At 43.4% G+C, this 22,947-nt stretch overlaps 1 protein-coding gene across 19 annotated transcripts in view; it reads right to left on the bottom strand.

Annotated features, from left to right (window-relative positions):
* Window positions 1-22,947, bottom strand: part of FNBP1 (formin binding protein 1) — an 89,669-nt gene continuing 66,722 nt past the window's right edge. For 2 of the 19 annotated variants that reach the window (XM_058853742.1, XM_058853736.1), the window contains exons 10-18: window positions 21,830-22,012; window positions 16,848-16,934; window positions 13,722-13,736; window positions 9,520-9,629; window positions 7,700-7,832; window positions 6,625-6,746; window positions 6,137-6,276; window positions 5,607-5,765; window positions 2,048-3,387 (exon numbers count right to left, since the gene is read on the bottom strand). In XM_058853742.1, the coding sequence (XP_058709725.1) occupies window positions 3,353-3,387; window positions 5,607-5,765; window positions 6,137-6,276; window positions 6,625-6,746; window positions 7,700-7,832; window positions 9,520-9,629; window positions 13,722-13,736; window positions 16,848-16,934; window positions 21,830-22,012 (984 nt within the window). In that variant the 3' untranslated portion in view covers window positions 2,048-3,352. The other 17 variants (XM_058853740.1, XM_058853739.1, XM_058853741.1 and 14 more) reach the window with 17 other exon arrangements.

Genomic DNA, 22,947 nt, shown 5'->3' with positions numbered 1-22,947 from the left:
TCCACGACAAGATGGGAGGAGGAAACAGTGCAGTTTCTTTTTTTTTTTTCCTTTCCTCTTTTATTTATCTAAAAAAACTCTGTTATTTCAACATGAACTGATGAGAACGCACAGGAGATCATGCAAAAAGAGAAGGCAGGTCTGAAATGCTGAAAAACAAACCAACCAAAAGAAAACTGCAGAGAGATTAAACCACCAGCCACAAAATAACGTGACCCTGAGGAAGGTGGGCGCAGGCAAGGCAACAGGGCGAGCATGCAGGCTGAAACCAGAGCCAAACGAGGCCTGTGAGCAGCAACAAGGGCTGCCAACCAAAATGCCACTGTCTGTGTCTGTGTGTGTCTGTGTGTGTGTGAGGAACAGCAGGGACACAGGGGGGGGAAGACAGAACAAGCAGGAAAACAAGTACATACGTGAGCTTGAAGGGTTTCAGGAAACAGCAGGGTCAGAGGGGTTTAATACTTGGAATGAGCATCAGCCTGGATTTGAAAAAAGAGAAATAAAGGCTGACAAGTATTAGTGACCTTTTGGGGAAGGTAGAATGTTGAATAATGCATGTGGATCAGATTTAATATTGACAAATTGAGAGCTCAGTCCAGCTGCTATAACACTGTTCCCAGGGGAGGTTTTTCATCTCCTTTCCACCTCTCTGGTGAGAGGACCCAGGTTTAGCACTAAAGGCACTGTGTGAAGTGCAGCTGGACCAGTGTGTACATCCAGATGGACTGAGGGACAAAGGGACAGAAGACAGACCAGAACATGCTTGGGACTCTCTGGCTACGCCCTGCATCCAAGGACAGCCAGCAGTTCTCTGACAGAAGTTGGGAGGGATTGGGCTGGGAGAAGTGTGTGTTATGTTTGACAGAGGGGCTGTGCCAGGCTGACAGAAGAGTGGGAGAGGCTGATAAGGAATCCGAGCCACAGGTAGCATGCCATGGAAAAGAGCAAGCATCTGAATGGTACTGGGATGGAATTTAGGTCTGAATTTTTCAAGTGGGAACTCCAGACAAGACTGGGAGTCTGGCTTTCCATGGGTGTGTTTTAACTGCCTGCAGAGTAAACAGACCATTTTGATTCTCCTTCTGTGACAAGCTCGCCCCGAGGTTCTTGCACCAGCACAAACACCTTTAGGAATCTAAAACATAAGAAAGACAAAAAGAAAGAGACTGGATTAGAAAGAGGCTGGGGGAAATGGGGTCCCTTAAGAGCAGCTCTGCCTGCAGGAGATTAAAGGAAATAAAGCAATGAAGCATCTACTGGGTTACAGGGCTTAGGAAAGCTCCTGACTCAGACAGCAACCCTTCACCCTCAGCCCTTCCCTCCAGCCTGGGATGAGCATCACTGGGATTCTGCTGTGCTCTGGGAGTAAAGCACAGGAGCAGGACCCTGCCAGCACCTGCTTCGTGCCACTGAGAACACAAACAGCTTTTTCATTTTCTGTCTGCAAAGCAGCACTGCATCTGTTCAAGTAACAGCTCCAGAGACCATCAGTGACGCTGAACAACAACAGGAAATTAAATCAAAGAATTTGCAGAGGAATCCAGAGCTTTCCTTCCTTTCCACCACAGGCCACAGAGGCCTTTCCTTCTCAAGGGAAGGCAGGAATATGCAGCTCAGTGAACCAGCCCAAGCCTCCAAACCTCTCTTCTGGCCATCCCTGTTCCCACAGACTGGGCACTGAGGACAAGTTTTTCCTTTGGCCAAGTGAAGCTACAATCCAGGAGCGTGATTTGGCCCAAATTGATGTATCCAAGGGAATACAGAATGAATCCAAACTTCCCTTGCATTTGAGAGACCGGGGAACCTTCTCACCTCCTTTGCACCCACTTCCATCAAATCCTTCCAAATGACAGCACAAAGAAGTTTTCAAAGAGCCACAACAAAATACTTTTCTTGAGAAGAATTGCATTTGTGCTCAGAGTGAGAAGCAGCTCTGGGCCATTTGCTGTCCTTAGGAAAATTAAATGCCACTATTTTTTGCCAGCAATTATTGCCATCTACTAATTACTGTCATTAAAAAAACTCAAAAACCAAAACCTCACAGGAATGAGAAAATATAATGTTTATTAGAAGAAGACACCATGGTACATCAAGCTATAAAGAGATTCCTGACAGATGATGATTCTTTAAAAAAAATAAGAATAGAAACAAGACAACCACACTGGCCAGACTGAACAAACCTTAACACAAAACAGCAGTTCCTATGCAGGTCCAGGTGCAGGCAGCTGAGTAACCAAAAACACTTATCAACATCAGAGGGACTGAGTAGTTATCAAAACAGCTGGGTTAAGCAGAAGAACAGCCTATAGAACCATTTCTATTTATACACATATAAAAGGATAAAAACAACTCAAATTCAAGTAACTTTAGTTTTTAAGTTATGTTATATACAATTTTTTTTATATACTGGGAGAACTAAGGGCATGTATTTAACAAAAGGATTTTAAAAAGCCACAGTCCAGTTTATAATTACCAATTCCTAAATAATTTGGCAAGCATTAAATAATCAGATATATCCTAGATAAAAAGTGCATCAGCATGGTTAACTTTTACCTATTTCTTTATGTAAGTCAAGGCTCTGCATGATGGTTACAGCGAACAGCAGAGCTGCAGCACTGGGAATGCCAGAGCTGCCCATAAGGAATTATTGATATCATCAGAGGTGAGGGGGAAGAGACTCACAGCTGCAAAGGACCCAAAATGCTCATCAGCCCACGGCTCCAAAATAGTTTTTATCATGAAGTTTAACCTCCCAAACCAGCCTCTACTCCTGCATGTCACCCAAACAAACATCCAGGCTTTCTGCTGGAAGGGAACGTGGCATTTCTGTTGGGTGCAATGCAGGGTTTGTACGGAGCTGGTTACTCCATGCAGGCTTTTTTGTGTCACACGATTTCACAACATCCCTCAGTGAAAGAGTTTTGTTCCCAAGCAGATGATGAGGTACCATGGTCAGTAACACAGGCTGGTCAGGCTTGAGCTGAAAGGCCCAACTAATTCCTGTGTTTGAGAGTTCTCAGCACCAGACACCCGACAGGTACAGAAAAGCCCTGCAAGATGCTACACCCAGGTGTGCACAGAACAGCTTCCTGCAGGAATCCCAACAGGAGCAGAGCTTGCAGCTCTCATTTCTATTCAGAAGGACAGCAATGCTGTTTGCACTAAATGGACACGGTCAGGGCAGCACCTTCATCGGCATTTCAGAGCCGAGCTGGTACCTAACAAAGTCTTTCAGTGATGGAGATATGACATGTGCATTCATCTCTTCTAAAGAAAACCTTCTCAAACAGAGCTCTTAAAACAACCGTAGCAGCAAACCAGGAGAACAAAGGGTGGACAGGCCTATGCAAACCTACTCAGAGATTTTCTGAAGTGGTTTGTGCACATCTGGAAAAAAAAAAAAAAGGCAAAACAAGATAGGCATTACTGTTCTTTTTGTGACAGGGTTTGCCAACACCCTCTGACCAGAGGCACCCTTGTAAATGTCATCAGGAGCCCTCACACAGGGACTGGCAGGGCACAGACCCAGCTTGGCTCCTCTAAAACTATGATCAGGAGGGCACCTGCAGCACACAACTTACCTGTCCTGCTCAGCTCAGTTCTGCAGCAAAGCCCTGACAACACAGGCTCCAGCTGAGTGAAACAGCAGCGTCTCACAGAGCACTGAGCTGCCCCTGGCTCATGGCACAGACACAGCCTGGCCAGGCAGGTAAGGCCAAGCCAGGACTGGCTCTGCTGGCTGGGACAGTCACAGGGGCTGGGAGCTCCCACCCTTGTGCCACCAGCCTCTCATGGTACCAGCTGCTCAACCTTCTTTCCAAAAAGAGGAAAGGATTACTAAAGTTTGAAAATGCTCTCATGTTTACAGTGTTTTCTTCAGGAATGTCACTGCTTCTATTTCAAGGACTCAAGTCACTTCTACCAATATCTTAAAAATCGATTTGCAGCTTGCAACAAAGCTCACCTTTTAAACACACCATTTCCTCCAAATCTTTATGCTGCATTCTATGAAAAGTTTTCTTTTAGCTTTACTTTTAAACCAGAGACTTGAGAAATAAAAGAGGTAAACATTATCTTTCCTATACATTAGATATTCACAGATACATTTGATTTTGTTCTTGAAATCCAGCAAAATTAATGGAGAAACTTTAAATGATCTGAAAACTTCCTTTGTGGCTACAGAAATGGCTGCAGCTGTATCAGCCTTCACCCCTGGCACAGTCTGCATTTTTAATCTGATGGAAGGTATGAGGGCTGGAACGAGAGGGACTCTTCCAACCCAAACCAGTCTATGATTCCATGATTTCCAATCCTTCAGCCTTGCTCTGGATATAAAGGGGAATGGATAATCCATGTTCCTCTTCCCAAGGTTAATATAAAACAAGAGAGGGCTAAAATTTTTACACTCTTTTGCATCTCAACTGACAATGTATTTGCCAACAGGAACATAAATTTATGGCAAAATAAAACAATTCCCAGATTTTCAACTGCAGCAGATGATGCACTGCACTGATTAACACCCAACTCAAACATTGAACTTGCTGGTTTATGAGCACAGTCCTACTCCTCTCTTCCTGCTTCCCATAAACCCATAAGAAAATGGTTCCATTTGCTTTTGACTTTGATGAGGCTGTTTGTTTCACACCAAGAACTCTCAAGCTAGGAAACACGAGAATCTGAAAGATTAAGTGACTGAATAAACACAAATTATTTAACAGTGGAGTTCTAACACATCCTGATTTGAAACAGGGCTAAAATCTTTGATTTCTTGGTGTATTCCATTGCCAGGTGTCCAGCACTGGCATTTTCACCAGCCAGGTCTGCCCTGCAGCACTGCTTCCTTACACAAAATATTTGGGAGGAATTAAAAGCAACAAACAGCATCTTACTGAGTCCAAACTCTGAATGTCTCCATTGATCTCGTGTAAGCAAAAGATTAAACCATTAGTTCTGGTCATCTGAAACAGCAAATACATCTGAAATGTAGCAAGGTGGGAATGAACAGAGGAGCTTTCTTCATGTTTTACCCATTTATCAAGGATCACAGAGTGCTATGTAGAAGGTTTTTGGTAAGATCTCTCCTTTCCCTTCCACAGACACAAAACTAAATTACCACCAGTTTTCAATCCAAAAGGTCCCCAGAACACAACAGGCTCTGAAAAGCTCCCACACAGACACAAACCAGCAGTCTAAATATTCCCTCTATAAAGTTCCACCGAGTGACTTTGGGACAAGCAGTTGACTTGTGGATGTGTCTGAGATGCCACCTGGGTATCAGAAGAGAGCCCAAATGATCCCAAAGGGCTTTGTGCTTCCTGCACTAAGCTGGGTGTGCAGTGGCAATGACAGTTGAGCAAACACTGTCCAGGAAAGGCTGCATTTCCCCTCTGCTTTCACAGTCCCCCACACTACCCTTCTCTGAGCAAGAAAAGCACATTTTGCAGTAGAACAAGCCATAATTAGTCCACGTACAGAATAATGCACTTGGTGGCATTGTACAGACTCTTAAAAGGCTCTATCTGCAACACAGAGCAGCTTCAGGGTTGGATTATCTCCGTGAAAGCAAATAAAACAATAATAATAGCATTAAATATAGGTCATAGCACCTTTGGCATTTTTGTCCAAATAGACTTCAACATAGGACGTGGGGACATAGCCCTCCTCATCTTCGTTCCTTCGGATTCGCGTCCACCCATCGCCTTTGTCTTCTTCTATTACATAGAGCATCTCTCCTTCTGCTACAGAGATTGTTCCTTCATTCTGACCTGCAACACAGAGCAACAGGGAATTTAGGCTGTGCTGCACAGCAGGAATCAGTAACTCAGGCCATGGGTGGACACAGCTTTTGGTGCATTACTGGCAGCAAGAACAGGGGCTTGTGATTCAGGAGTCAGCAGCGTGTACACAAAGAACCAGATAAATGTGATCCTAACAGCAGAGTTTTGGTTCTTTCTCTTGTAGAGTTCCTGTGCAACAGGAGATGAATCCCTGTCTTGGTATCTTTTTACAGAATCACACCAGAACCTCACTTGCCCTTTGGCTATTTAAGGTTTAATGAAGGTTTCCCACTTGCCCTTACCATATGAACTTAAAAAAAACCCCAGTCAGTAAAATGAGGATAAAGTTTACATGATACCTTCAAATGTATAGAGTGCTTTACATGTTCCTATGGTGGGTAGTGGTTCTTCATCATCAAACTCATCGTCAAAGTCTGTTGCAGGTACTTTCATCTCAGTCTCCTGGCTCTGCTCCTCTGTGTAACTGCCATCGGGGCTGCTCAAGAGAGGAAAAACACAGCAACTATAGCAACCAACCTGAGCAGCAGACAGAACCATCTGGCCAGGTCTGACCATCTGAACCATGGCCACCAGGCTTGGGGCAAGGGGAGTAACTCCAGCTGGAGCAGCTCAGTGATTCCAGAGCTTGCCTGCAGCTGGCTCTAACTACAGATAGGTGAGAACCCTCATTTTTACCATTAAAAAGCGAGCGAGGGGACTGTCACACAGCTCATTGCAGTCAGACATGCAGCTCTTTGAGGCAGGATATGGCAAGAGCAGGCTGCAGAGCCCTGGTGTGTGCCTGCAGAGGCTCTGCTGCAGCCCCAGCCCTGTACAGATACGGTACCTCTCACGGTCCTGGGCACAGCTGTTCACTCCTGACGGGTTTTGTGCCTCGTACACCCCGCTCTGCCGCCGGGGCTGCTCCGTCCGTGCCGGCAGCCGCCCCTCCACCTCTGCCAGCCAGCCCTGCCAGACAGACAGACAGACAGACAGACAGTGTTCACCCTGCTGGGGCACTCCCAGGCTGCAGAACAGACTGGTTTCTAAACATGTTCACGTTTTCCTTTGAGCGGCAGTGCTCAGTTGTTCAAATTCTGGATTGCCTTGCTGAAAAACACACTTATTGAAGTCACCCTGAGAGAGAAGCAGTTAACAGCCAGCAGGAGATGATGCTGCTCTAGTCACAATCAAGTAAAATGATGTGTGGCTGCTAAGAGTAGTCTGAGGAACACCAGAAACTCAGCAATTGCTGAAAGCACGGGAACAAAAGCTGGAAAGAAAGAGCCACTGATTTCAAATGGGTGGGAAGGCAATGGATAGCAAAACCATATCTGAAATTAATGGGCTGTATCTGTTTATGTTCAAAGCACAATGTAGAAAGTGAAATCTTTTCTCAGCTGTCTAATCCTTCTTATGTAATTATAATGGGCTTCATATATTCCAAACACCCCCCCTCTCTGCTCTGGAGATTTTATATCTCTAAGCAGCTTCCTGTTCATGGCAGACTGTTCTTTAAAACATATTTCATTTGATGGCTTCTGTCTTGCTGTTAGTCTCTAAATGGTGCTTTGCATTTATGTCACTATGATTCTCCACAGACATCTGTAACATGATGCTTTAATTTATTTCATTAATTAAATAATGAAAGCTCTCTGAAGCCCTCTGGGCAGTCCAGAGAGCACTGCATTTTCTCTTTACCTCTGCGTAGCACAATTTGTTTTCTGTGCCAAATTTACCTGTGGGCTGACAGCCACAGGAGATGGTGCATGTTTATGTTAAACAAATCAGCTCAAAGACCCCAATTAATGCAAGTGCTCACGGAGCACTCGCCCCACAATACATCTGAAAAAGCCAGGAAGGCCCTGCTCAGACCTGAGCATTTGCTGAGCTGCTTTTTACTGAAATGTTTCTTCTCATACCTCGAATTTCTGAACTTCTAATCGCAGCTTTTCAATGTTCTGCCCAAGCTCTGCCAATCTGTGGTCCACACTCGCTGCATCTCCCATCTGGGGGTTCTTGATGTACACATCTTTCATCTTCGTTAAGGCATCTCTGAGGGACAAAACAAAAATAAAACACATTTAGTGCAGCTGGGGGGTCTCTTCTTCACTCTGAGGTTCAATCTAAGCTGTTAGAAAGGAAACTGAGAACACCCAGATGGGGTTTTTGCCCTGGATAGAACCAACCATTAAAAAAGAACAGTAAAATTATTTGCCAGAAGAGAATTTACGCTGTCAGAGATAAAAAACAGTGAGTTACCAACAACATGAGAAGATACTTGATATTGATTTTTAGCCTGACGTGGTTTTTTTATGTAGTACAACAGTACCTACTTGCTGCCCTGGGGAAAATAATAATAATAAATCTTACAACCATTGCAATCTATGACAGCTCCAACTTTCTAGACTAATACCTTCCCAGTTTTCAGGGCATAGACAAACAGTTGAATCATTATCATCCATCATGGGCTGACCTCCAGTTGTGAAAGTGGAATAAAGATATATTGATAAGAGAAATGGAGGGCAAACCAGAAATCCTCACCCTGCCTGTTGCAGCTTGTCTTTAGCAACTCAAATAATCTGAAAGATATTTATTTGTTTCACACTGCTTAAAAGGAAGCTGGCTGCAGATGGTTTGTGTTTCACAGCACAGGGACAGACGGACTTGAAGTTACAAAATGTGACCCCAGGTCCGGCCGAGTCCCAGGGCAGCTTCACTCGGCTGTTGATGGACATTTCAGAGCTGAAAATGGAATTATGGGCTGGTTTTAGGCACAACTATTCAGATTTTCTCCAGGCATTAGCTGGTGGGAGAGAGGTTAATGACAGTCCCACGACTCAAGTTAACACTCTTTATGCTTTAGAGTTTCCCACCAAACTCTTGACAATTGCAATCCTGTGCCTTTGCTTCGTGTGTATGGAAACGGGGAAAAAGTGTGGGTGGCAAGGAAGTGGGACTGCTCTGTGCCTGAAGCCTTAAGGGACAATGTTGCAAACGTATGAGTCACAATTATTACTGTTTGTTTAACTCTTATTTAACTGCTGCTGCTATTTTCTCCATCATAAACTGTCTTCATTTAAATTTCACTCTGCTGCAATTCCATATCTGATTTTAATGTTGGGTTCCCTCCTAATCAATACAGAACAGAAAGAAAAACCTGCAAAAGCTCAGGCAAACCTAAGTTACCACAGAGGAAAAAACCAAAGCAATGAGAAATCATGTATCCACTTGCAATTTTCTTATCCGTGATGTAAAATATAAAGGAGAAATTCTGGGTTAGTAGGCAAAATAAGCAGGTTCTTGACAGCAAGCTGACACAAAATGTAGGCACGTGTGTACAAACGCAAAGCAGTATTTAGGGAGAGACCAGTTTTGAAATCCTTCAGGGAAGAAAAGTTCTGTGTCTCACAAACAAAACATGCTGAATCTTTAATGCAACTACTGAATGTGAACAAACACAAAGCACAAATACAGGCTGCCAGAATCAATTAAAAGTGTGTAGCTAAAATAGCCTTGTTCTTAACCAGAATGATAAATGCAGCCTTGTAGAAAAAGCATTCACAGAAGCACAGAATTCATCATCTTCCTGCTTCCAGGAAATCAAAGCTACAGATGAGAGAGGCTGATGACGATGCCATCATGTCATAACAGCCTTTCCTGTTGGGATCTACCCACATCCATCACACACAGGGGCTCTGCTCAGTGCAGTCTCACTTCTCATTGGAGAGGTTTGACGCACCTGGAATCCATCTCTTTCTGAATGTCCCTGTTTAGTTCATCAACCTTTTGCTGAAGCTTCTTTCTTCTTTGCTCAGGTGGGAGATTGCTGAAGTCTTCTGGGCCTGCTCCCTGCACAGAGTGGAATGGAGGATGGGGGGGGATATGAAAAAAATTAATAATCAGAGTCTGAAAGAATCCTTTGGGATTGCATTTTGAAAACAGGTCACAAAAAGCTGTGCAAAATCACAGTGGTCCGAAGCATTGTTATCATTTGTACTGTGTTATCAGTCCCTGAATGGTGAGGAATCTGGATGCCCTCAAAATGATCCCAGGAACACATCCTGCTTCCCTAACAGTGGCTAATGGAAGATAAACTGGAGAATTCCAGAATTCAACAACAAAGCTGAGAAATTATTTTTATCTACAGTTTTATCACCAGATATTTTTTTAAACAGAGTTCCCTTCTCATGGAAAGCTGATCCCTTCCTGCCTTCTTTCACTCTGCTACAAAGAGCATTCCCATAAAAGTAGTTCCTGGCTTTTAGTCCCATGTCATTGCACTTCTGTGCACTGCTGATTGACTGCTGGTCCAACACAGTTAATTTATGTCAGGGGTCTCCTGAACACACCAAGCTAACAGAAGCATTCCCCACTGGACTGCAATTTAGAAAACATGCTGCTTACTTTCCAGGGTCCACATTTCATGCCAAAGTCTCTCAGCTTTTCCTCTCTCACTTGTACTCACACAAAAACCAGAAGTTATATCAAAACCTTAGAATCAGTCAGTTTGAAATCATAACCAAAGGAAAAAAAAAAAAAAAAAAGTGAAGACCACAGTGGTTACCTTTGTGTGATTCTGCTTGACAACCCCTTTTCTGCCTTCTGCTATGTCTCCTCTTGATTGCCTCAATTTGATATAGCAGATAGATGACACATAAAATACATCCACACTCTTTTCTTCACAGTAACACCTATTTTTGTCTTGCCAGAAGGCAATGGAGGCAGATTGGGTGGGCTATACTGAACACATATCAATACTGATTAGTTGCACCATAAGGGAGAGAGGTTCTCGTGTATAAGCTTGAATTTGGGCAGGTTTTGCCTGTTTCAGCTTTTGCTCATTCCCTGTCTCATTTCTAAGGGAGAATTTGGAGGAAGAAGGGTAAAAACACAAAGCTGAGTAACCAAGTTCAGTGGTCCATCAGTTTACTGAGAGCCTGTGAGCAGGGCTGGGCCATCACTCTTGCTAAAACACCAAATTTCTCCCTGAGGAGAGTGATTTAGATGAGACACTGCCACAAAAGCTGCTCTTTAGACCCTTGGCTCTGTCCTGAATGTGCTGGGACACTGTGTCTTTCTCCTGCAGCTGCAGAACAGCTGTTCAAAACCAAAGTCTGGGGGTGTCAGAGGGCTGGAGGACAACCACTCACAGGTCACCTTCTCCTCTGCACTGGCCATTCCAAAGTCACAGAGCAGGCCTGAGGAAATTGCTGCTGTATTGATTGTCAGTCAAAGATGGCATGTGCTTCTAGTGAAGCTTTGATCATCTGTACAATAATACACTAAAAATTCCATTTGTGAGACAATGAGAAAGCAAATTTAAGATTTGAAGAAGGCTTTGAAGACTTCTTGACTAAGAAAGTTAGGCTGATTCTGAAACTTCACCCACACGGAGTCCTACCAGTGCTTACATTACTTGATGTGCCTGGTAGAGGAGAAATCTATTTTAATTTATTCTTTAATGTTTAGATTTTGCTTGACAGCAACTCCCACATCACAACAGACATGAGAGTGATTCAATCTATTTTATGGATAATCTACACTAAAGCCACACACATCTTTTTAAGGCAAAGCATCTGGAGGCAGCTCTGTAAACAAGCAAGCAGTTACAGGAAAGTCTAGATAACATATTCTGACATATCCTCCTCACTTCTAAGCAGAGGAAACAGGCTTAAAAATATCCCCAGCTGTACATTAGTAGAATGCAACAGATAGAGTGAAATTTAGAAAAGCATCTTTTTGGTATCTTACTTTTGATTCTTCAACTTTATTCAAGAGTTCTAAGCTGGACTAAATCCAGCACTTGGCTCACAGTGCCTCAGACCAAAGCAGGAGTGTTGCACAGAGCTGCACAGCCAAGGCTGGCAGGTGACCTCACTCCAGATTTAGTCTGTGCTCAGGAATTTCCTATCAGAAGCTGAAGCCCCTGCTCCAAAAAGGAGAGTCAAGGAGCAGTTTTTGCACACACTGGGCACATTTCATGCTCTCAAGCACAAACACACCTGGGCTACCTCTCAGATCATGGACATTGCCTACGTTTTTAGAAATGCTGCAGCAGTGAGGTGAGGGGAAAGCTGTGCTATTTCTGATGTGCTGCTCACAAGGTCTCCTTGCAGAAAGGTAATGAGATTTAGGATTCAAATTGTCCCAGGATGAAGGACTGTGAAAACAGAGGCTGTGTTAGGACCAGTTTCTCGGCTGAAGCTACATGTGAGGAGAGCACGAGCTTTTTCAGGCCCAGTTTTGGCTCTTGTATAGTGAGGATCCAAGAGGAGATTACAAAAAGCTGCTTTTCTCCATCTGAGGTGAAAATGGGTCCCAGCCCTCCCTGCACATCTTTCCAGTTTCTGCAATTCCCAGAGAAAGGCTGTGCCAGCCATTTTTGGAGGATTTATTCCTACATGCAAAGGCTTGACTCAGCTCCACAGCACACTAGCACTGTGACTGAGAAAATTAGTGGAAATCCAGTACAAGTGCATTGGACTCCCTGGACAGTGGCTTTTGGCAACAGCCAAAAGGAGGTTTGCAAGTATTCCATCATTCCCCTTCCATCATTCCTCAGACCTACCACAGCTCTTTGCTGAGAAGCAACCTTGCTAAAGGAGCCCAAGAAAGTCACTGTGCCACCAGAGCAGCAGCAGGACCCAAAACTGCCAGGGCTGCTCCAGGCAGCTCTGGTGGCCCACATGTTTCTCTGGATGAGCTGCCATGAGCAGAAGAGGCCCACAATGATGTATCCAAGCACAAGATATATGTAGAATGATGGAATGGTTTGTGTTGGAGGGGATCTTAAAGCTCATCTTGTTCCAACCCCCTGCCACAGGCAGGGACACCTTCCATGATCCCAGATTGCTCCAAGCCCCGTCCAGTCTGGCCTTGGGCACTTCCAGGGATGGGGCAGCCACAGCTTCTCTGGGCAACCTGAGCCAGGGCCTCCCCACCCTCTCAGGGAAGGAAAAGAGCACCCAAAGGCACAAACCAGTGAGGAATAACAGAGCTTGGAAGCTGACACAGTTTAGGTGCCCCTGTGGATCCTTTGAGGTCCCCAAATGCCATCACCGGCTTGGCTCTTGTGTGTTTGCACAAGGTGGGGCAGCAAACCAGGCACATTTTCCTGCTGAGGAGCTCTCCAGGGCCAGAGGAATGTGGACAAGCTGTCAGGGACATAGCAAGGTGTGCAGTGTCTCAAGCAAAACAGTACCTTGTGCAGGGAGTTCAGCACGTAATTTGCTTTCCCAGGTCTGTTCATCCCTTCCCTTTCCACCTCAATAATATCTTTATCTTACCATAGTTCAAGCAACCTTCCCAGCTGCATCCAAGATGGAATTTAGGATTCACACACATACATATCTCTCAATTTGGAAATTCAAATCAGATTGAGTTAACCTTGTTGGTTAAGGTTTACAGAACTTTAATTAATGTCATTATTGGTTATTCTGAAGGACTACATAGGGCTGTAAAATGTAGGTGATAATGTTGCAAATTTCCAGTAATACTGTACACAGAAAGCAAACTTTGCAGCTACTTTACACAGAAAGACATGCATGGCTCTCTGGAAGAAGTCCAGCAAGTGCAGAGACCTTTATTTTTAATTTTTCCCCCCTTCTTTTAATGTTTAATGTATACTTATACAGTAGCAGAATTACTTGATACTGTTTTTCTACATTTTCATAGCCCTAGATCATAAAAGTGAAAACTAAACTATATATTAGAGTTAATTTTTTAGCAGCTTATTAGAAGACTGAATTCTGATCACCTCTATTAGACTCCAGACCTGTGTATTCAGATTTATCTGATAAATGTCAAAAAAAGCAAACACAAAGAAGAAACAAATTTAACGGTTAATTTCAGTGTCATGTCACATGTGGCACAGTGCACATTAAAACACACACAGGAAATTGTGATTAAAACACAGGACAGGCATGCTGTAAATGTGCTTACCAGCTTGAGAGAAAGCTTCATGTAAAATTGGAGAGATACAGGGTGGGGGGAGAGAGAGAAAAAACAACAGTGCATCAGTAGAAGAGGAACTTTTTCAGGCTGATGTTACAATAAAATGACACAATCCTCTTGCTGTTGGAAGGCAAAATGGGTCACACTAACAGATCTGTGCAAAAGTTCACAAGATGGGCTTGGGCAGCTGCCACAACCTGGCCAGAAACGGGAATGGGAAGTGCTGGACCTGGGCACAGGTGGAATTGGCCCTGGACTGACTTGACTACAACAACACTGGGAGTTCTCATCACAGCAACATCACTGAGGCAGGGAAATTCACAGCTTGCAAATGTATGGGCATCACTTTATATCAAAAACATGCTGAGATGTATCAGCCTCTTCATGGAAGGGCTTTGGGGGGTAACCCCTGAGCCAAATCTCAGTGGAGAGGTGAGGAATGGCTCCAGCAGCACCCCAGCACCATGGGATCTCCAGGGCATGCCTGGTTCTCCGGCTACAGCCAAAGGACAACACCCCTGGACTGTCCCTGTGGACTGCAGAGTGCTGCCCAGGCAGGCACAGAAAGCCATTCCACATTCTTGAACAATTCACAAACAAATACTCAGACTCAAACGTACTTTGGCCATAGCCAGACAAGGTCAGGCCCAAGGAGGAGGAAAAAAATATCTATTCTCTTGACATCAAATTGGTTCTATGACAGCATGGTAAGACATTATTCAACCTCTTTAAATGTTATACATGATCTAATTCTTCAGAAGTTACCACATTTCCTGGGACAGAGCCCAAACATTATCATTTAGTTACTCTGGGAAAGCAGTGTGTGCCCATGGAGCTGCGTCTCTGCCCTGCCTCACCTGCACACACAGCTCTGGGCAGGTGCCCCAGGAACTCCCAGGTGAACAACTGTGCCTGGGCACACAACCAGCAAAATTCCCAAAGCCTCTTCCAGCATTGCAAAATGACAAAACAGCTGCAGCTCAGAAGGATTTCCAAGAGATAGGGGGACTAACAGTGCTTGGTTCTGTGCCAAGCACAAGTGAGCTGCTGCTCGAGATCTAAAGGCAGATAGAAAAGGAGAATCCAAACTCCACCCAGCGTCCTCCTCCTCCTCCTGCAGCGGCCACTGAGCTGCCCTGCCAGCTCTCAGGACAGTTGTGAAATGCTCCAACAACGCAACAAACTTGAGGTGCAGAAAAGCACACTCTCCATGTTAACAGCAGCTGAAAGGTAAAAGCTGGGAAATGCCTCTCTCCAGGCAAGGATTTGTGCTGCCAGATTTGGGAACCTCTTCCCATTCGAGTTCTCTGCCACTACCAACAGCTCCTGGCAATGGTGTTCTCAAACAGATGCTCCATTTTTAGCAAAAACACAGTTCATTAGCTTTGGATTTAAAATAAAGGCTCCACATCTCTTGTGGGTGGCTGATTTAAGAAATACACTTTTTTTTCCCCTAAAATAACAATTCCCATTAGTTACCAGGATTTGTACAGCAACACATGCCAGCCATTCAAGGAAAATAAATGGTCTTGAAATAATAATTAAATGCTGCATCTGAACTGATCATTCAGTGATAAGGCAGCAGTGACACTTCCTTCTGCAGTCCAGTCCATTAGGAAACAAATACATGACAATCATCACAGTGCCATGAAGAAATTCACCCTCTGAGCTAGAGAGGCCATTAAAAAAATAAAGCAAACGAAACCAATCCATTGGAGAGAGTAATCATAGAAGGAGAAAGAATGGTCTGAAGAAATTCAGCGTAGGCAGCTTGTGTTTGCATCATTGCTTTAGCACTCCTGTGAACTTTAGCATAGACATGATCAGCACAAATTGAGATTCTTGTACATAGCTACAGACAAGACTCATGGTGCAGAATAAATATTTACCTATGAAGCACTCTAAAAAGGCACAAATGTATGCTACATGCGCTAGTGGCTAAACACTACTCACTCTAAAGGCACTAAATACTGCGGAGAATCATCTGCATCAAGGCTATTCTTTTGCTGCAAATTCAGCAAATTTGAAAGGGATTACAGACACTGTATGCCCAATTCTTTTGCTGTTAAGTATGACAAGAATAGAGAACTTATTAATAGCATTTCCAAATAGTACATCAGGGATTGTTATAACCAGTATAAATAAAGCAGTTCATAGGCTGGAAACAATGAAATGCTGAAATAAGTCATATTCACAGTTTTCCATTTCTGAAATTTATTGGTAATTTTACATGACAGTGATTCAGTTTCTATAAACAAATATAAGCAGATTGAAAATAAATCTGCATTAAACACTACATAACTACTTTTGCCCATTCTGTTGGGTTTTCACAGCTAGAAACTTGCTCACAGCTCCTGGGAAAACAAAGGCATTTTCCACCCAAATGATCAAATAAGTTAGATTTCCTTGAAATGAGCAAATGTGTTTCAAGCTGTCAATTTAAACCAAGCCTAGCTCAGTCTTGCAGGGAACAAATGAAGAGTCTAAGAGCCACAAGCTTCAATAACACATGAGAGAGCATGAGAGCCAGCAGGTCCATGTGTTATTGGACAGTCACGGCCACTAACCTCACTTACAGAAAACAGGGTTCAAATAAATCACTGGACTTTCATATATACAACCAAGAGGTAACTTTTTATTTTTTTTTTAGTGGCCCTGTAAAAATCTCCCCACACTCTGCTTTGTCCAAGTAGCAGATTTAAAGGTCACATGCCTTTTGATTCCATGAACCATCATCATTATAGACAGCTCATAGAAGTTTCCAAAGGCTCTAGAGAGTGCTCACAACCAAGGCACAGAATTCCTGTCCATCAGGGCTCGTGATGCTCAAGACTTCATTCCTTATATGATTTAAAATAAATGTGCAGAACCTGTTTACAAAACTTTGGATTTCACAGGTCCAGCTACTTTAACAGTGCCAATTTCAGCATTTCCAGGACTAGCAGACATTATCTTTCCTGCACATCACACCATGAGCTGCCACTTGCCTCCCACCAAATTTTCCTTGGCTCTTTGACAAAGCACATTCCCACAGCACACTCGGGCCGGCGTTGTAAGTGGGGTTAGCGACTGTGTAGCAACAGTATGGGCTGATCACACCATACTCAGACTTACAACATATTCCCTAGCCTCAACGGCACACGTGGGTGTCCCTAAAGTCCTCTTCATGAGTTCTTTGTGAATATACAAAGACTGTGTCTGCTGGTGAGTCAGCAAGAGAAAACACACATTGGTTACACCGAGGATGAGCGCAGCACCTCTGTGTTCACTGCTTCTACAGCAAAAGACAGCTTGGTGTTTAACTACCCTCAAGGTGCAGTGGGAACTTCCTAGGAACCAGGTGGATATTAAGAGTCCAGCATGCTCAGAGAGATGAGAAAACATATTTTTAAATGCTTCTTTAAATACCAAGGTCAGAAATCATCTCTCTCGGTGCTAGAACAAGCCATGGATTTAACGACCCCACCCACCAAAAAGTCCCAGTCTTGGCACAGAGAGAGACACTTACATTAGAGCATCAAGTGTTCCCAGGGCAGAGAACAGAGAGGATGGAGAGGGGGTGGTTTCCTTGCTGTCTCTGCATGCTCACAGAGCAACAAAATACTGATCAGTGGGGCAGAGTCAGAGCTGGGTGTCGGACAGGAGTGCACAGAGTGTCAGAGGAGACGGGCGGGGAGGGACAACAGCAACGGGTGCAATGGAAATAAAATCACATTGTAATGAAGTCAACAACTTCCACTAGAAAGGAAACCACAAAATTTCCTCCGTGTGCTTTATGGAACTTGGATACTGGCAGTAATGTCTGCCCCAGCTCCCAAACCATCCTCCCTGCTCAGTCACTTCCCAGGCTCTGGGGAGAGGGAGGAAAGGAAAGCCAAGTCCACACCGGCACACGGAGTCATTCAAAGGTGTAAGTTCTACCCCTGGATGTTGTTAGTTTGGAGGACTGCTCTTTTAAAAAAAGGTGCTGATGTTACTGCAGCTGCAGCAATAAAACTAAAATAAAACACAAAATTAGTACCAACCGGCAGAATACCAAGTTTTCTTTGTCCTCAAAATGGAATTAGAAAAAGCAGAGCAAGCATAAATGAAATTATAAGTTATGTAACTGGTTCCTCATTCTTTGTGCTCTTCTGGCTTTAACTTCCCTAAAGAGATGAAGTTGATTTGAAGTGCTACACTAATTTTATAGTGTCTTTTAAAGCATCTATTAGAAAAAACACCCACAAAACCATATATGATGGTTTTCCCTAGTTCTGATCCATAATAAGTTTTCTAACGGTTTTACGGTATTCTCTATAATGGACATTTCTGCTGCTGGGGTTAGAAGAAAAAAAGCTTTGAGGAAAATACAAAAATGTGATTAGAAAACCATAGACACTGACAAGAGTCAGCACCTAAATGTTTAATTTTTTTTAAATTTTGTTTAAACAGACTAGGATTTCATATTGGCAGTGACCACTGATACTGGTATTGGTGCCTCCACATTAACCTTGCATCTGTTGTGAATTGTTCAGGCATCTGTTTCCTTCCATGAAAACAAGATTCATTGCATTTTTGGTTTGGAAGCAAAATTAAAACCAGACTGAGCGCAAGACATATCATAGCTAATTATATAATTTGTTTTAACAGTCACCAGTGATTTTGCCAAATGCAACCTAAGATGCTAAACCAAAATTTTGAAAGGAAATTACTAAAACACACTCCCTCTCCAGACACGTTCTGATCTCACAGATTTCATGGAGGAGTTGTATGGGAATCCATTCATGTGTTATGTTTCAAGTATCAGTTACAATGTGCAATTCCTGCTGCTGGAATTTATCCTGCAATGGTCTCAGGACTTGTTCATGTCAGATAGTTACTCTTCCTTATTCTTTAAGACAGTGTGAAAAAGGAGTGTGATCCCCTTTTTTCTGAAGTAAACTTTTCACTGGCTTTGTAGGATTTGAGAGCCCAAAGGTTATCAAGAAATCCAGTAAGCACCTGCTTGGCAATTTGGCTGAATACTCTAAAATAAGACTTAAAGAGCTTTGTGGGCACCTTCACTGAAGGTGTCTGGAGTGGAATTCTGCCAAGGAACAAACCCAGCAGTGCAGAGACAATTCAAAGCAAATTAAATGATCCAGAGTCCAAACTCCTGTTACACTGTGCTACCCTGCTGGTCCTTGCATGACCTTCCAAAAATCTGTTTCCCTGATGTACAGATCAAACATTCTTCTGTGCAGAGGAGAGTTCCACCCTACATCCCCCTCATTCCTCTGGGAACATCACAATCCAGGATCCCTGACATTAATGCTCATGGTCCTGAGTAAAACTGAGATGATTTTGGATTTTACAAGGGAATGGAAAAGCACTGAATAAAGGAAATCTTACTAAACTTGATAAGATTAAAGCAGAATTAACAGTATTGCCTAGCTGTACCTAATATAACAGGGGTCATATCAACTCAAAGAAACACCAAACACTTATTTTTCAGCTGATAAATTAAAATGATTTGTGGGTGGTTCTTTATTTTCCTTTTGCATGGTTAGAATGATTTTATTTTTGAAAGTCATATGGCACTTTGATGATCTCTTAGTCTGACCATTTGTAAAATCACCAAGGACCCATAAAAATGTGAATTTTTAAATGAGACAGAGCAAGCTGCCAAAGGTTTGCAGCCTCTCCTCCTCCTCCTCCATATCTCTGGATGATCCAAGGGGCCTGAATTCATCCCTCTGGGATAAGAGATGATTATCTGAACACTGGACTCCAAATCCTCAGGATGAGTCAGGCAGGAAAAGTATTTACACACAAACATCCTGGTAGCTGACAGGGGAAGGAAATGAAATAGCAAAAGAACACAGTGAAAGGTTTAAATGAAGATTTAGCAATAGCCCTTCCTTGCACATTCTCAATGAATGTGTCAGCAGAAATTAGAGGGATTCCAGAGAAAACTGTAGGACATTGTTCTCATTACTTTGCCTTTCACACAAATCACTTTAAAAAATAAGGCATGCAGAATTCTTAAGGTGTGCTTGGATTTCTTAGATAGCTAATACATAAAATAATGGCCTTCCTTCAGCAACTCTTAAAATCAATTAGTTATAATTGCTTATATGGCCAAGCAATCAGCCAAAGATCACATTCAAAATACAAACTGGTGAAGTGCCCATGGAACTACAAACCAGTATTTTTAAGTCAATAGGAAATACTCAGCACTATTTTCAACCTTCTGTTCTCTGAATGCCACCATGGAGCATTAGATTGCAACACACCCCTGACCTCCAGCAGTGCCTGCACCCCTGAGTGACCCAGCACTGCCCAGGACAACGAGGGCTCCAGTTGCCATCCCTGGAGCGGTGCCACCACCCAGCACATCCTCAGCTCTGCTGCTGCACAAGCATAACTGAAAGTCTGTCTCCACCTGGAAAAACCACTGAGAAGATGCTCTGAGTCAAATTGCAGCTGAGGAAAGGAGAGACATGTACAGAACCTGCCTTTGGACAGTTTAGAATCTTCCCACTTCCCCAGTGAAACAGGGATGGGAAGAAATGGGATTTTTTGTGTTCTGAGTGTCCCATTAAGTGGCTGTTTCCTAGCAAAGAACTGAAAGTGTTTAAAACATTTATTTTTAACTGTTCTGTCTGTAACCAGATGAGACAGTGCACTGTTTACAGCACTGCTCTCAGTTCTTTGTAACCAACCACTGAAGTTCCCCATGGAAATCATCCCTGCTTTTATACAGCTCCAGTCCTCAGTCCTAAATGAGTGCCTGGAGCAGAATTTGGGCTTTTTAAAGTAGTCACTTCCTCACTGTTACTGTCTGCTCTAAAAAACATAAAATACTGAACACTTTTGTCTCCTTCCTGTAATTTTTCCAGGAGAAAATAATTCTAAGGACTTTCACCTAGAAGGCAAAGCCGTGCTGTGCCAGCAAATTTTCAGTAGAACCATGCCATGTGTGAGTTTCTGGGAAGATAAAGTCTTATTTTTGTTTGAAAAATGGCAAATTTAATCTCAGGAACCTGACATTTTATTTACTGCTTATGAAGACCACCAATGAGAGGATTTAATTCCACTCAAACACTTCAACATTGGTTTATGACCATAACCACAGCTGCTGTCAGCAACAGGAACAGCAGCTGACCTGGAAAACCTCAGGCCATATTTCCTTCTTTATCAGCAGCAAAGGTGACAGGGACACGGAGCTTGGAACAGTGTTGATGTGTCACAGAGTGTTGGCCCAGTGTGACCCAGATGAATCCCCAAATCAGCCATGGAGGCCTTCAGCATCTTTCCACCATCCAGTGCTTAAACCAGCACTAACACACTGCAGTGCAGCTGCTGGCAGGGGAATCCCAAATCCTGTTCCCTCAGAACCTCTCCTCTGTCATTTGGAGCTTCCATTCTGCACCAGTAAAGCTTTTGCACACAGAAAATAATTTTGAACTGTGCATCATGGCACTGAGAATTGTGTCCTGGTCTCCCCTGAGCTGGCAGCCCTGCCTTAAAGCACACATAGACCATGGAAAGACTTTGTTACCACCCAGAATCAGTACAGCTTTCTCATCTCACCAGTTTCTTGTGGCAAGTCTCAGTACTGCACAGACTGACACTGCAGCACCTGAACCATGAGCTGAGGTGACTGGAACAGAAGGTCCCACTGCTCCAGTGACAATGCCACATCTTTCCAGACTGAATTTTTACCAACTGAAATCACAACTATTATCTCCTAGAATCCCTCCTAATTTACTCTTCTCCTTCTGACACAGACATTGAGCTGAATTCACCCTGCTAGCAAAAAACTAAAGACTTTGACTTCTTACATGAGTATTACTGAATGTTCAGCTCCTCCTTTTGTATTTTGTCCAACCCCTCCTCCCCCCAAGAGGGTAATTTCCAACAGCAACTTTTTGTGGTTTCATTGTGGGGGTTTTGACTACAAATGGCTTTATAGGCTGGGAACCCTTGGATTTGTCTGCATGTTATGATAAAACACAATGGAACCGTTCACAAAACAAAAGTTTTTACATAACAGAACGTGCAATAAAAGCGCAAGAAAGAAAAGGAAGAGAGAGAAAGAGAGAGAGAGAGGTATCCAGAGGAGAACTTACCCCGCGCTTTAGGCTCCTGAAGCAGTGGATTTTGGGTTTGGAGGTCATGAACTCGTTGAAGCGATGGGAGAGGGGTTCCTTTTGCTGCTTGGGAGACTGGGGGCCGTTGGGAACAGCAGAGGGTGAGGCAGAGGCAGGGGGAGGAGGAGGGGGCTGATGGGGGGATGTTAAAAGGGACATAAGCTACGTATAAGAGATGGAGAAGTGACAGAATAAAAACCAAAATAAAAAGATAAAACACAAAACGAAAATAAGCATCAAAACCAATATTTGAAATTCAGAGAAAAAAACAATTAAATAATTAAATATTAAAGGCCATGGTTCAAAAGAGGGGAGAAAGCAGTAGTTAAAGAGTCGTGTTAAATGAAGACTTGTGATAAATGAAAGTATTAGTAAGTGATGCAACAGAAGAGTAACACAAAAGTATTTTGAAGGAAGCTCATGCAGACTCTTCCATGCAGCACTATCCCCATATTTTGCCCTGTTCTGCTCTGTGGACAGCTCGAGATAATGCATATGGATAGAGCTTTCAAATACCTGAATTTAAATGGATCAGATAAGGAAGGTACCTTAGTGCCCAGTAGCGTTTCTATTATCTGGAAAACAACAAACCACATTCCTTCCTGCTTCCAAATCATACCTCAGCAAGGTGCATCACACTTCACTTGTACAGATCATTCTATGAATTTGCTCAGGAGTTAGTCCTGGTTGTGTTTTTATTCTGGCTACACTGATGTAAGCACCAGACAGCGAGTCCTCTCTCACACCAGCACTACAGGAATGATCCCTTGTGAACAGGGGGATTTTTAGAACTCGAATTTAAGTGGTTTGGGAAAGGGTCAGAGCAAGAGTGAGGTCAAAAAACCAAAGCTATTCTGGGCTTCCATCAGTGTTACTGAAACCTGATTGAGTCCAGTCCCCCTGACATGTCCTGGTAACCCCAGATAAATGCTGCCATGCATTATGGTGTAAAGTATGACAGTGGAATGAAAAAGGTTTAATGGGTACATAAGTTAATATGGCCCTTTAAACAGTCAACTGCTCAGTTAGTTACGCTCCATTAGTGGTGCTTCAGAGTGATCCCAGCAATTCCCTGCTCCCAGCCACCCACCTGCTGA

Source organism: Poecile atricapillus, chromosome 20, assembly GCF_030490865.1.
Source record: "Poecile atricapillus isolate bPoeAtr1 chromosome 20, bPoeAtr1.hap1, whole genome shotgun sequence".
Taxonomy (NCBI): Eukaryota; Metazoa; Chordata; class Aves; order Passeriformes; family Paridae; genus Poecile; species Poecile atricapillus.
The sequence above is the reverse complement of the archived record's forward strand: the minus strand, read 5'-3'. Positions and strand labels throughout refer to the sequence as shown.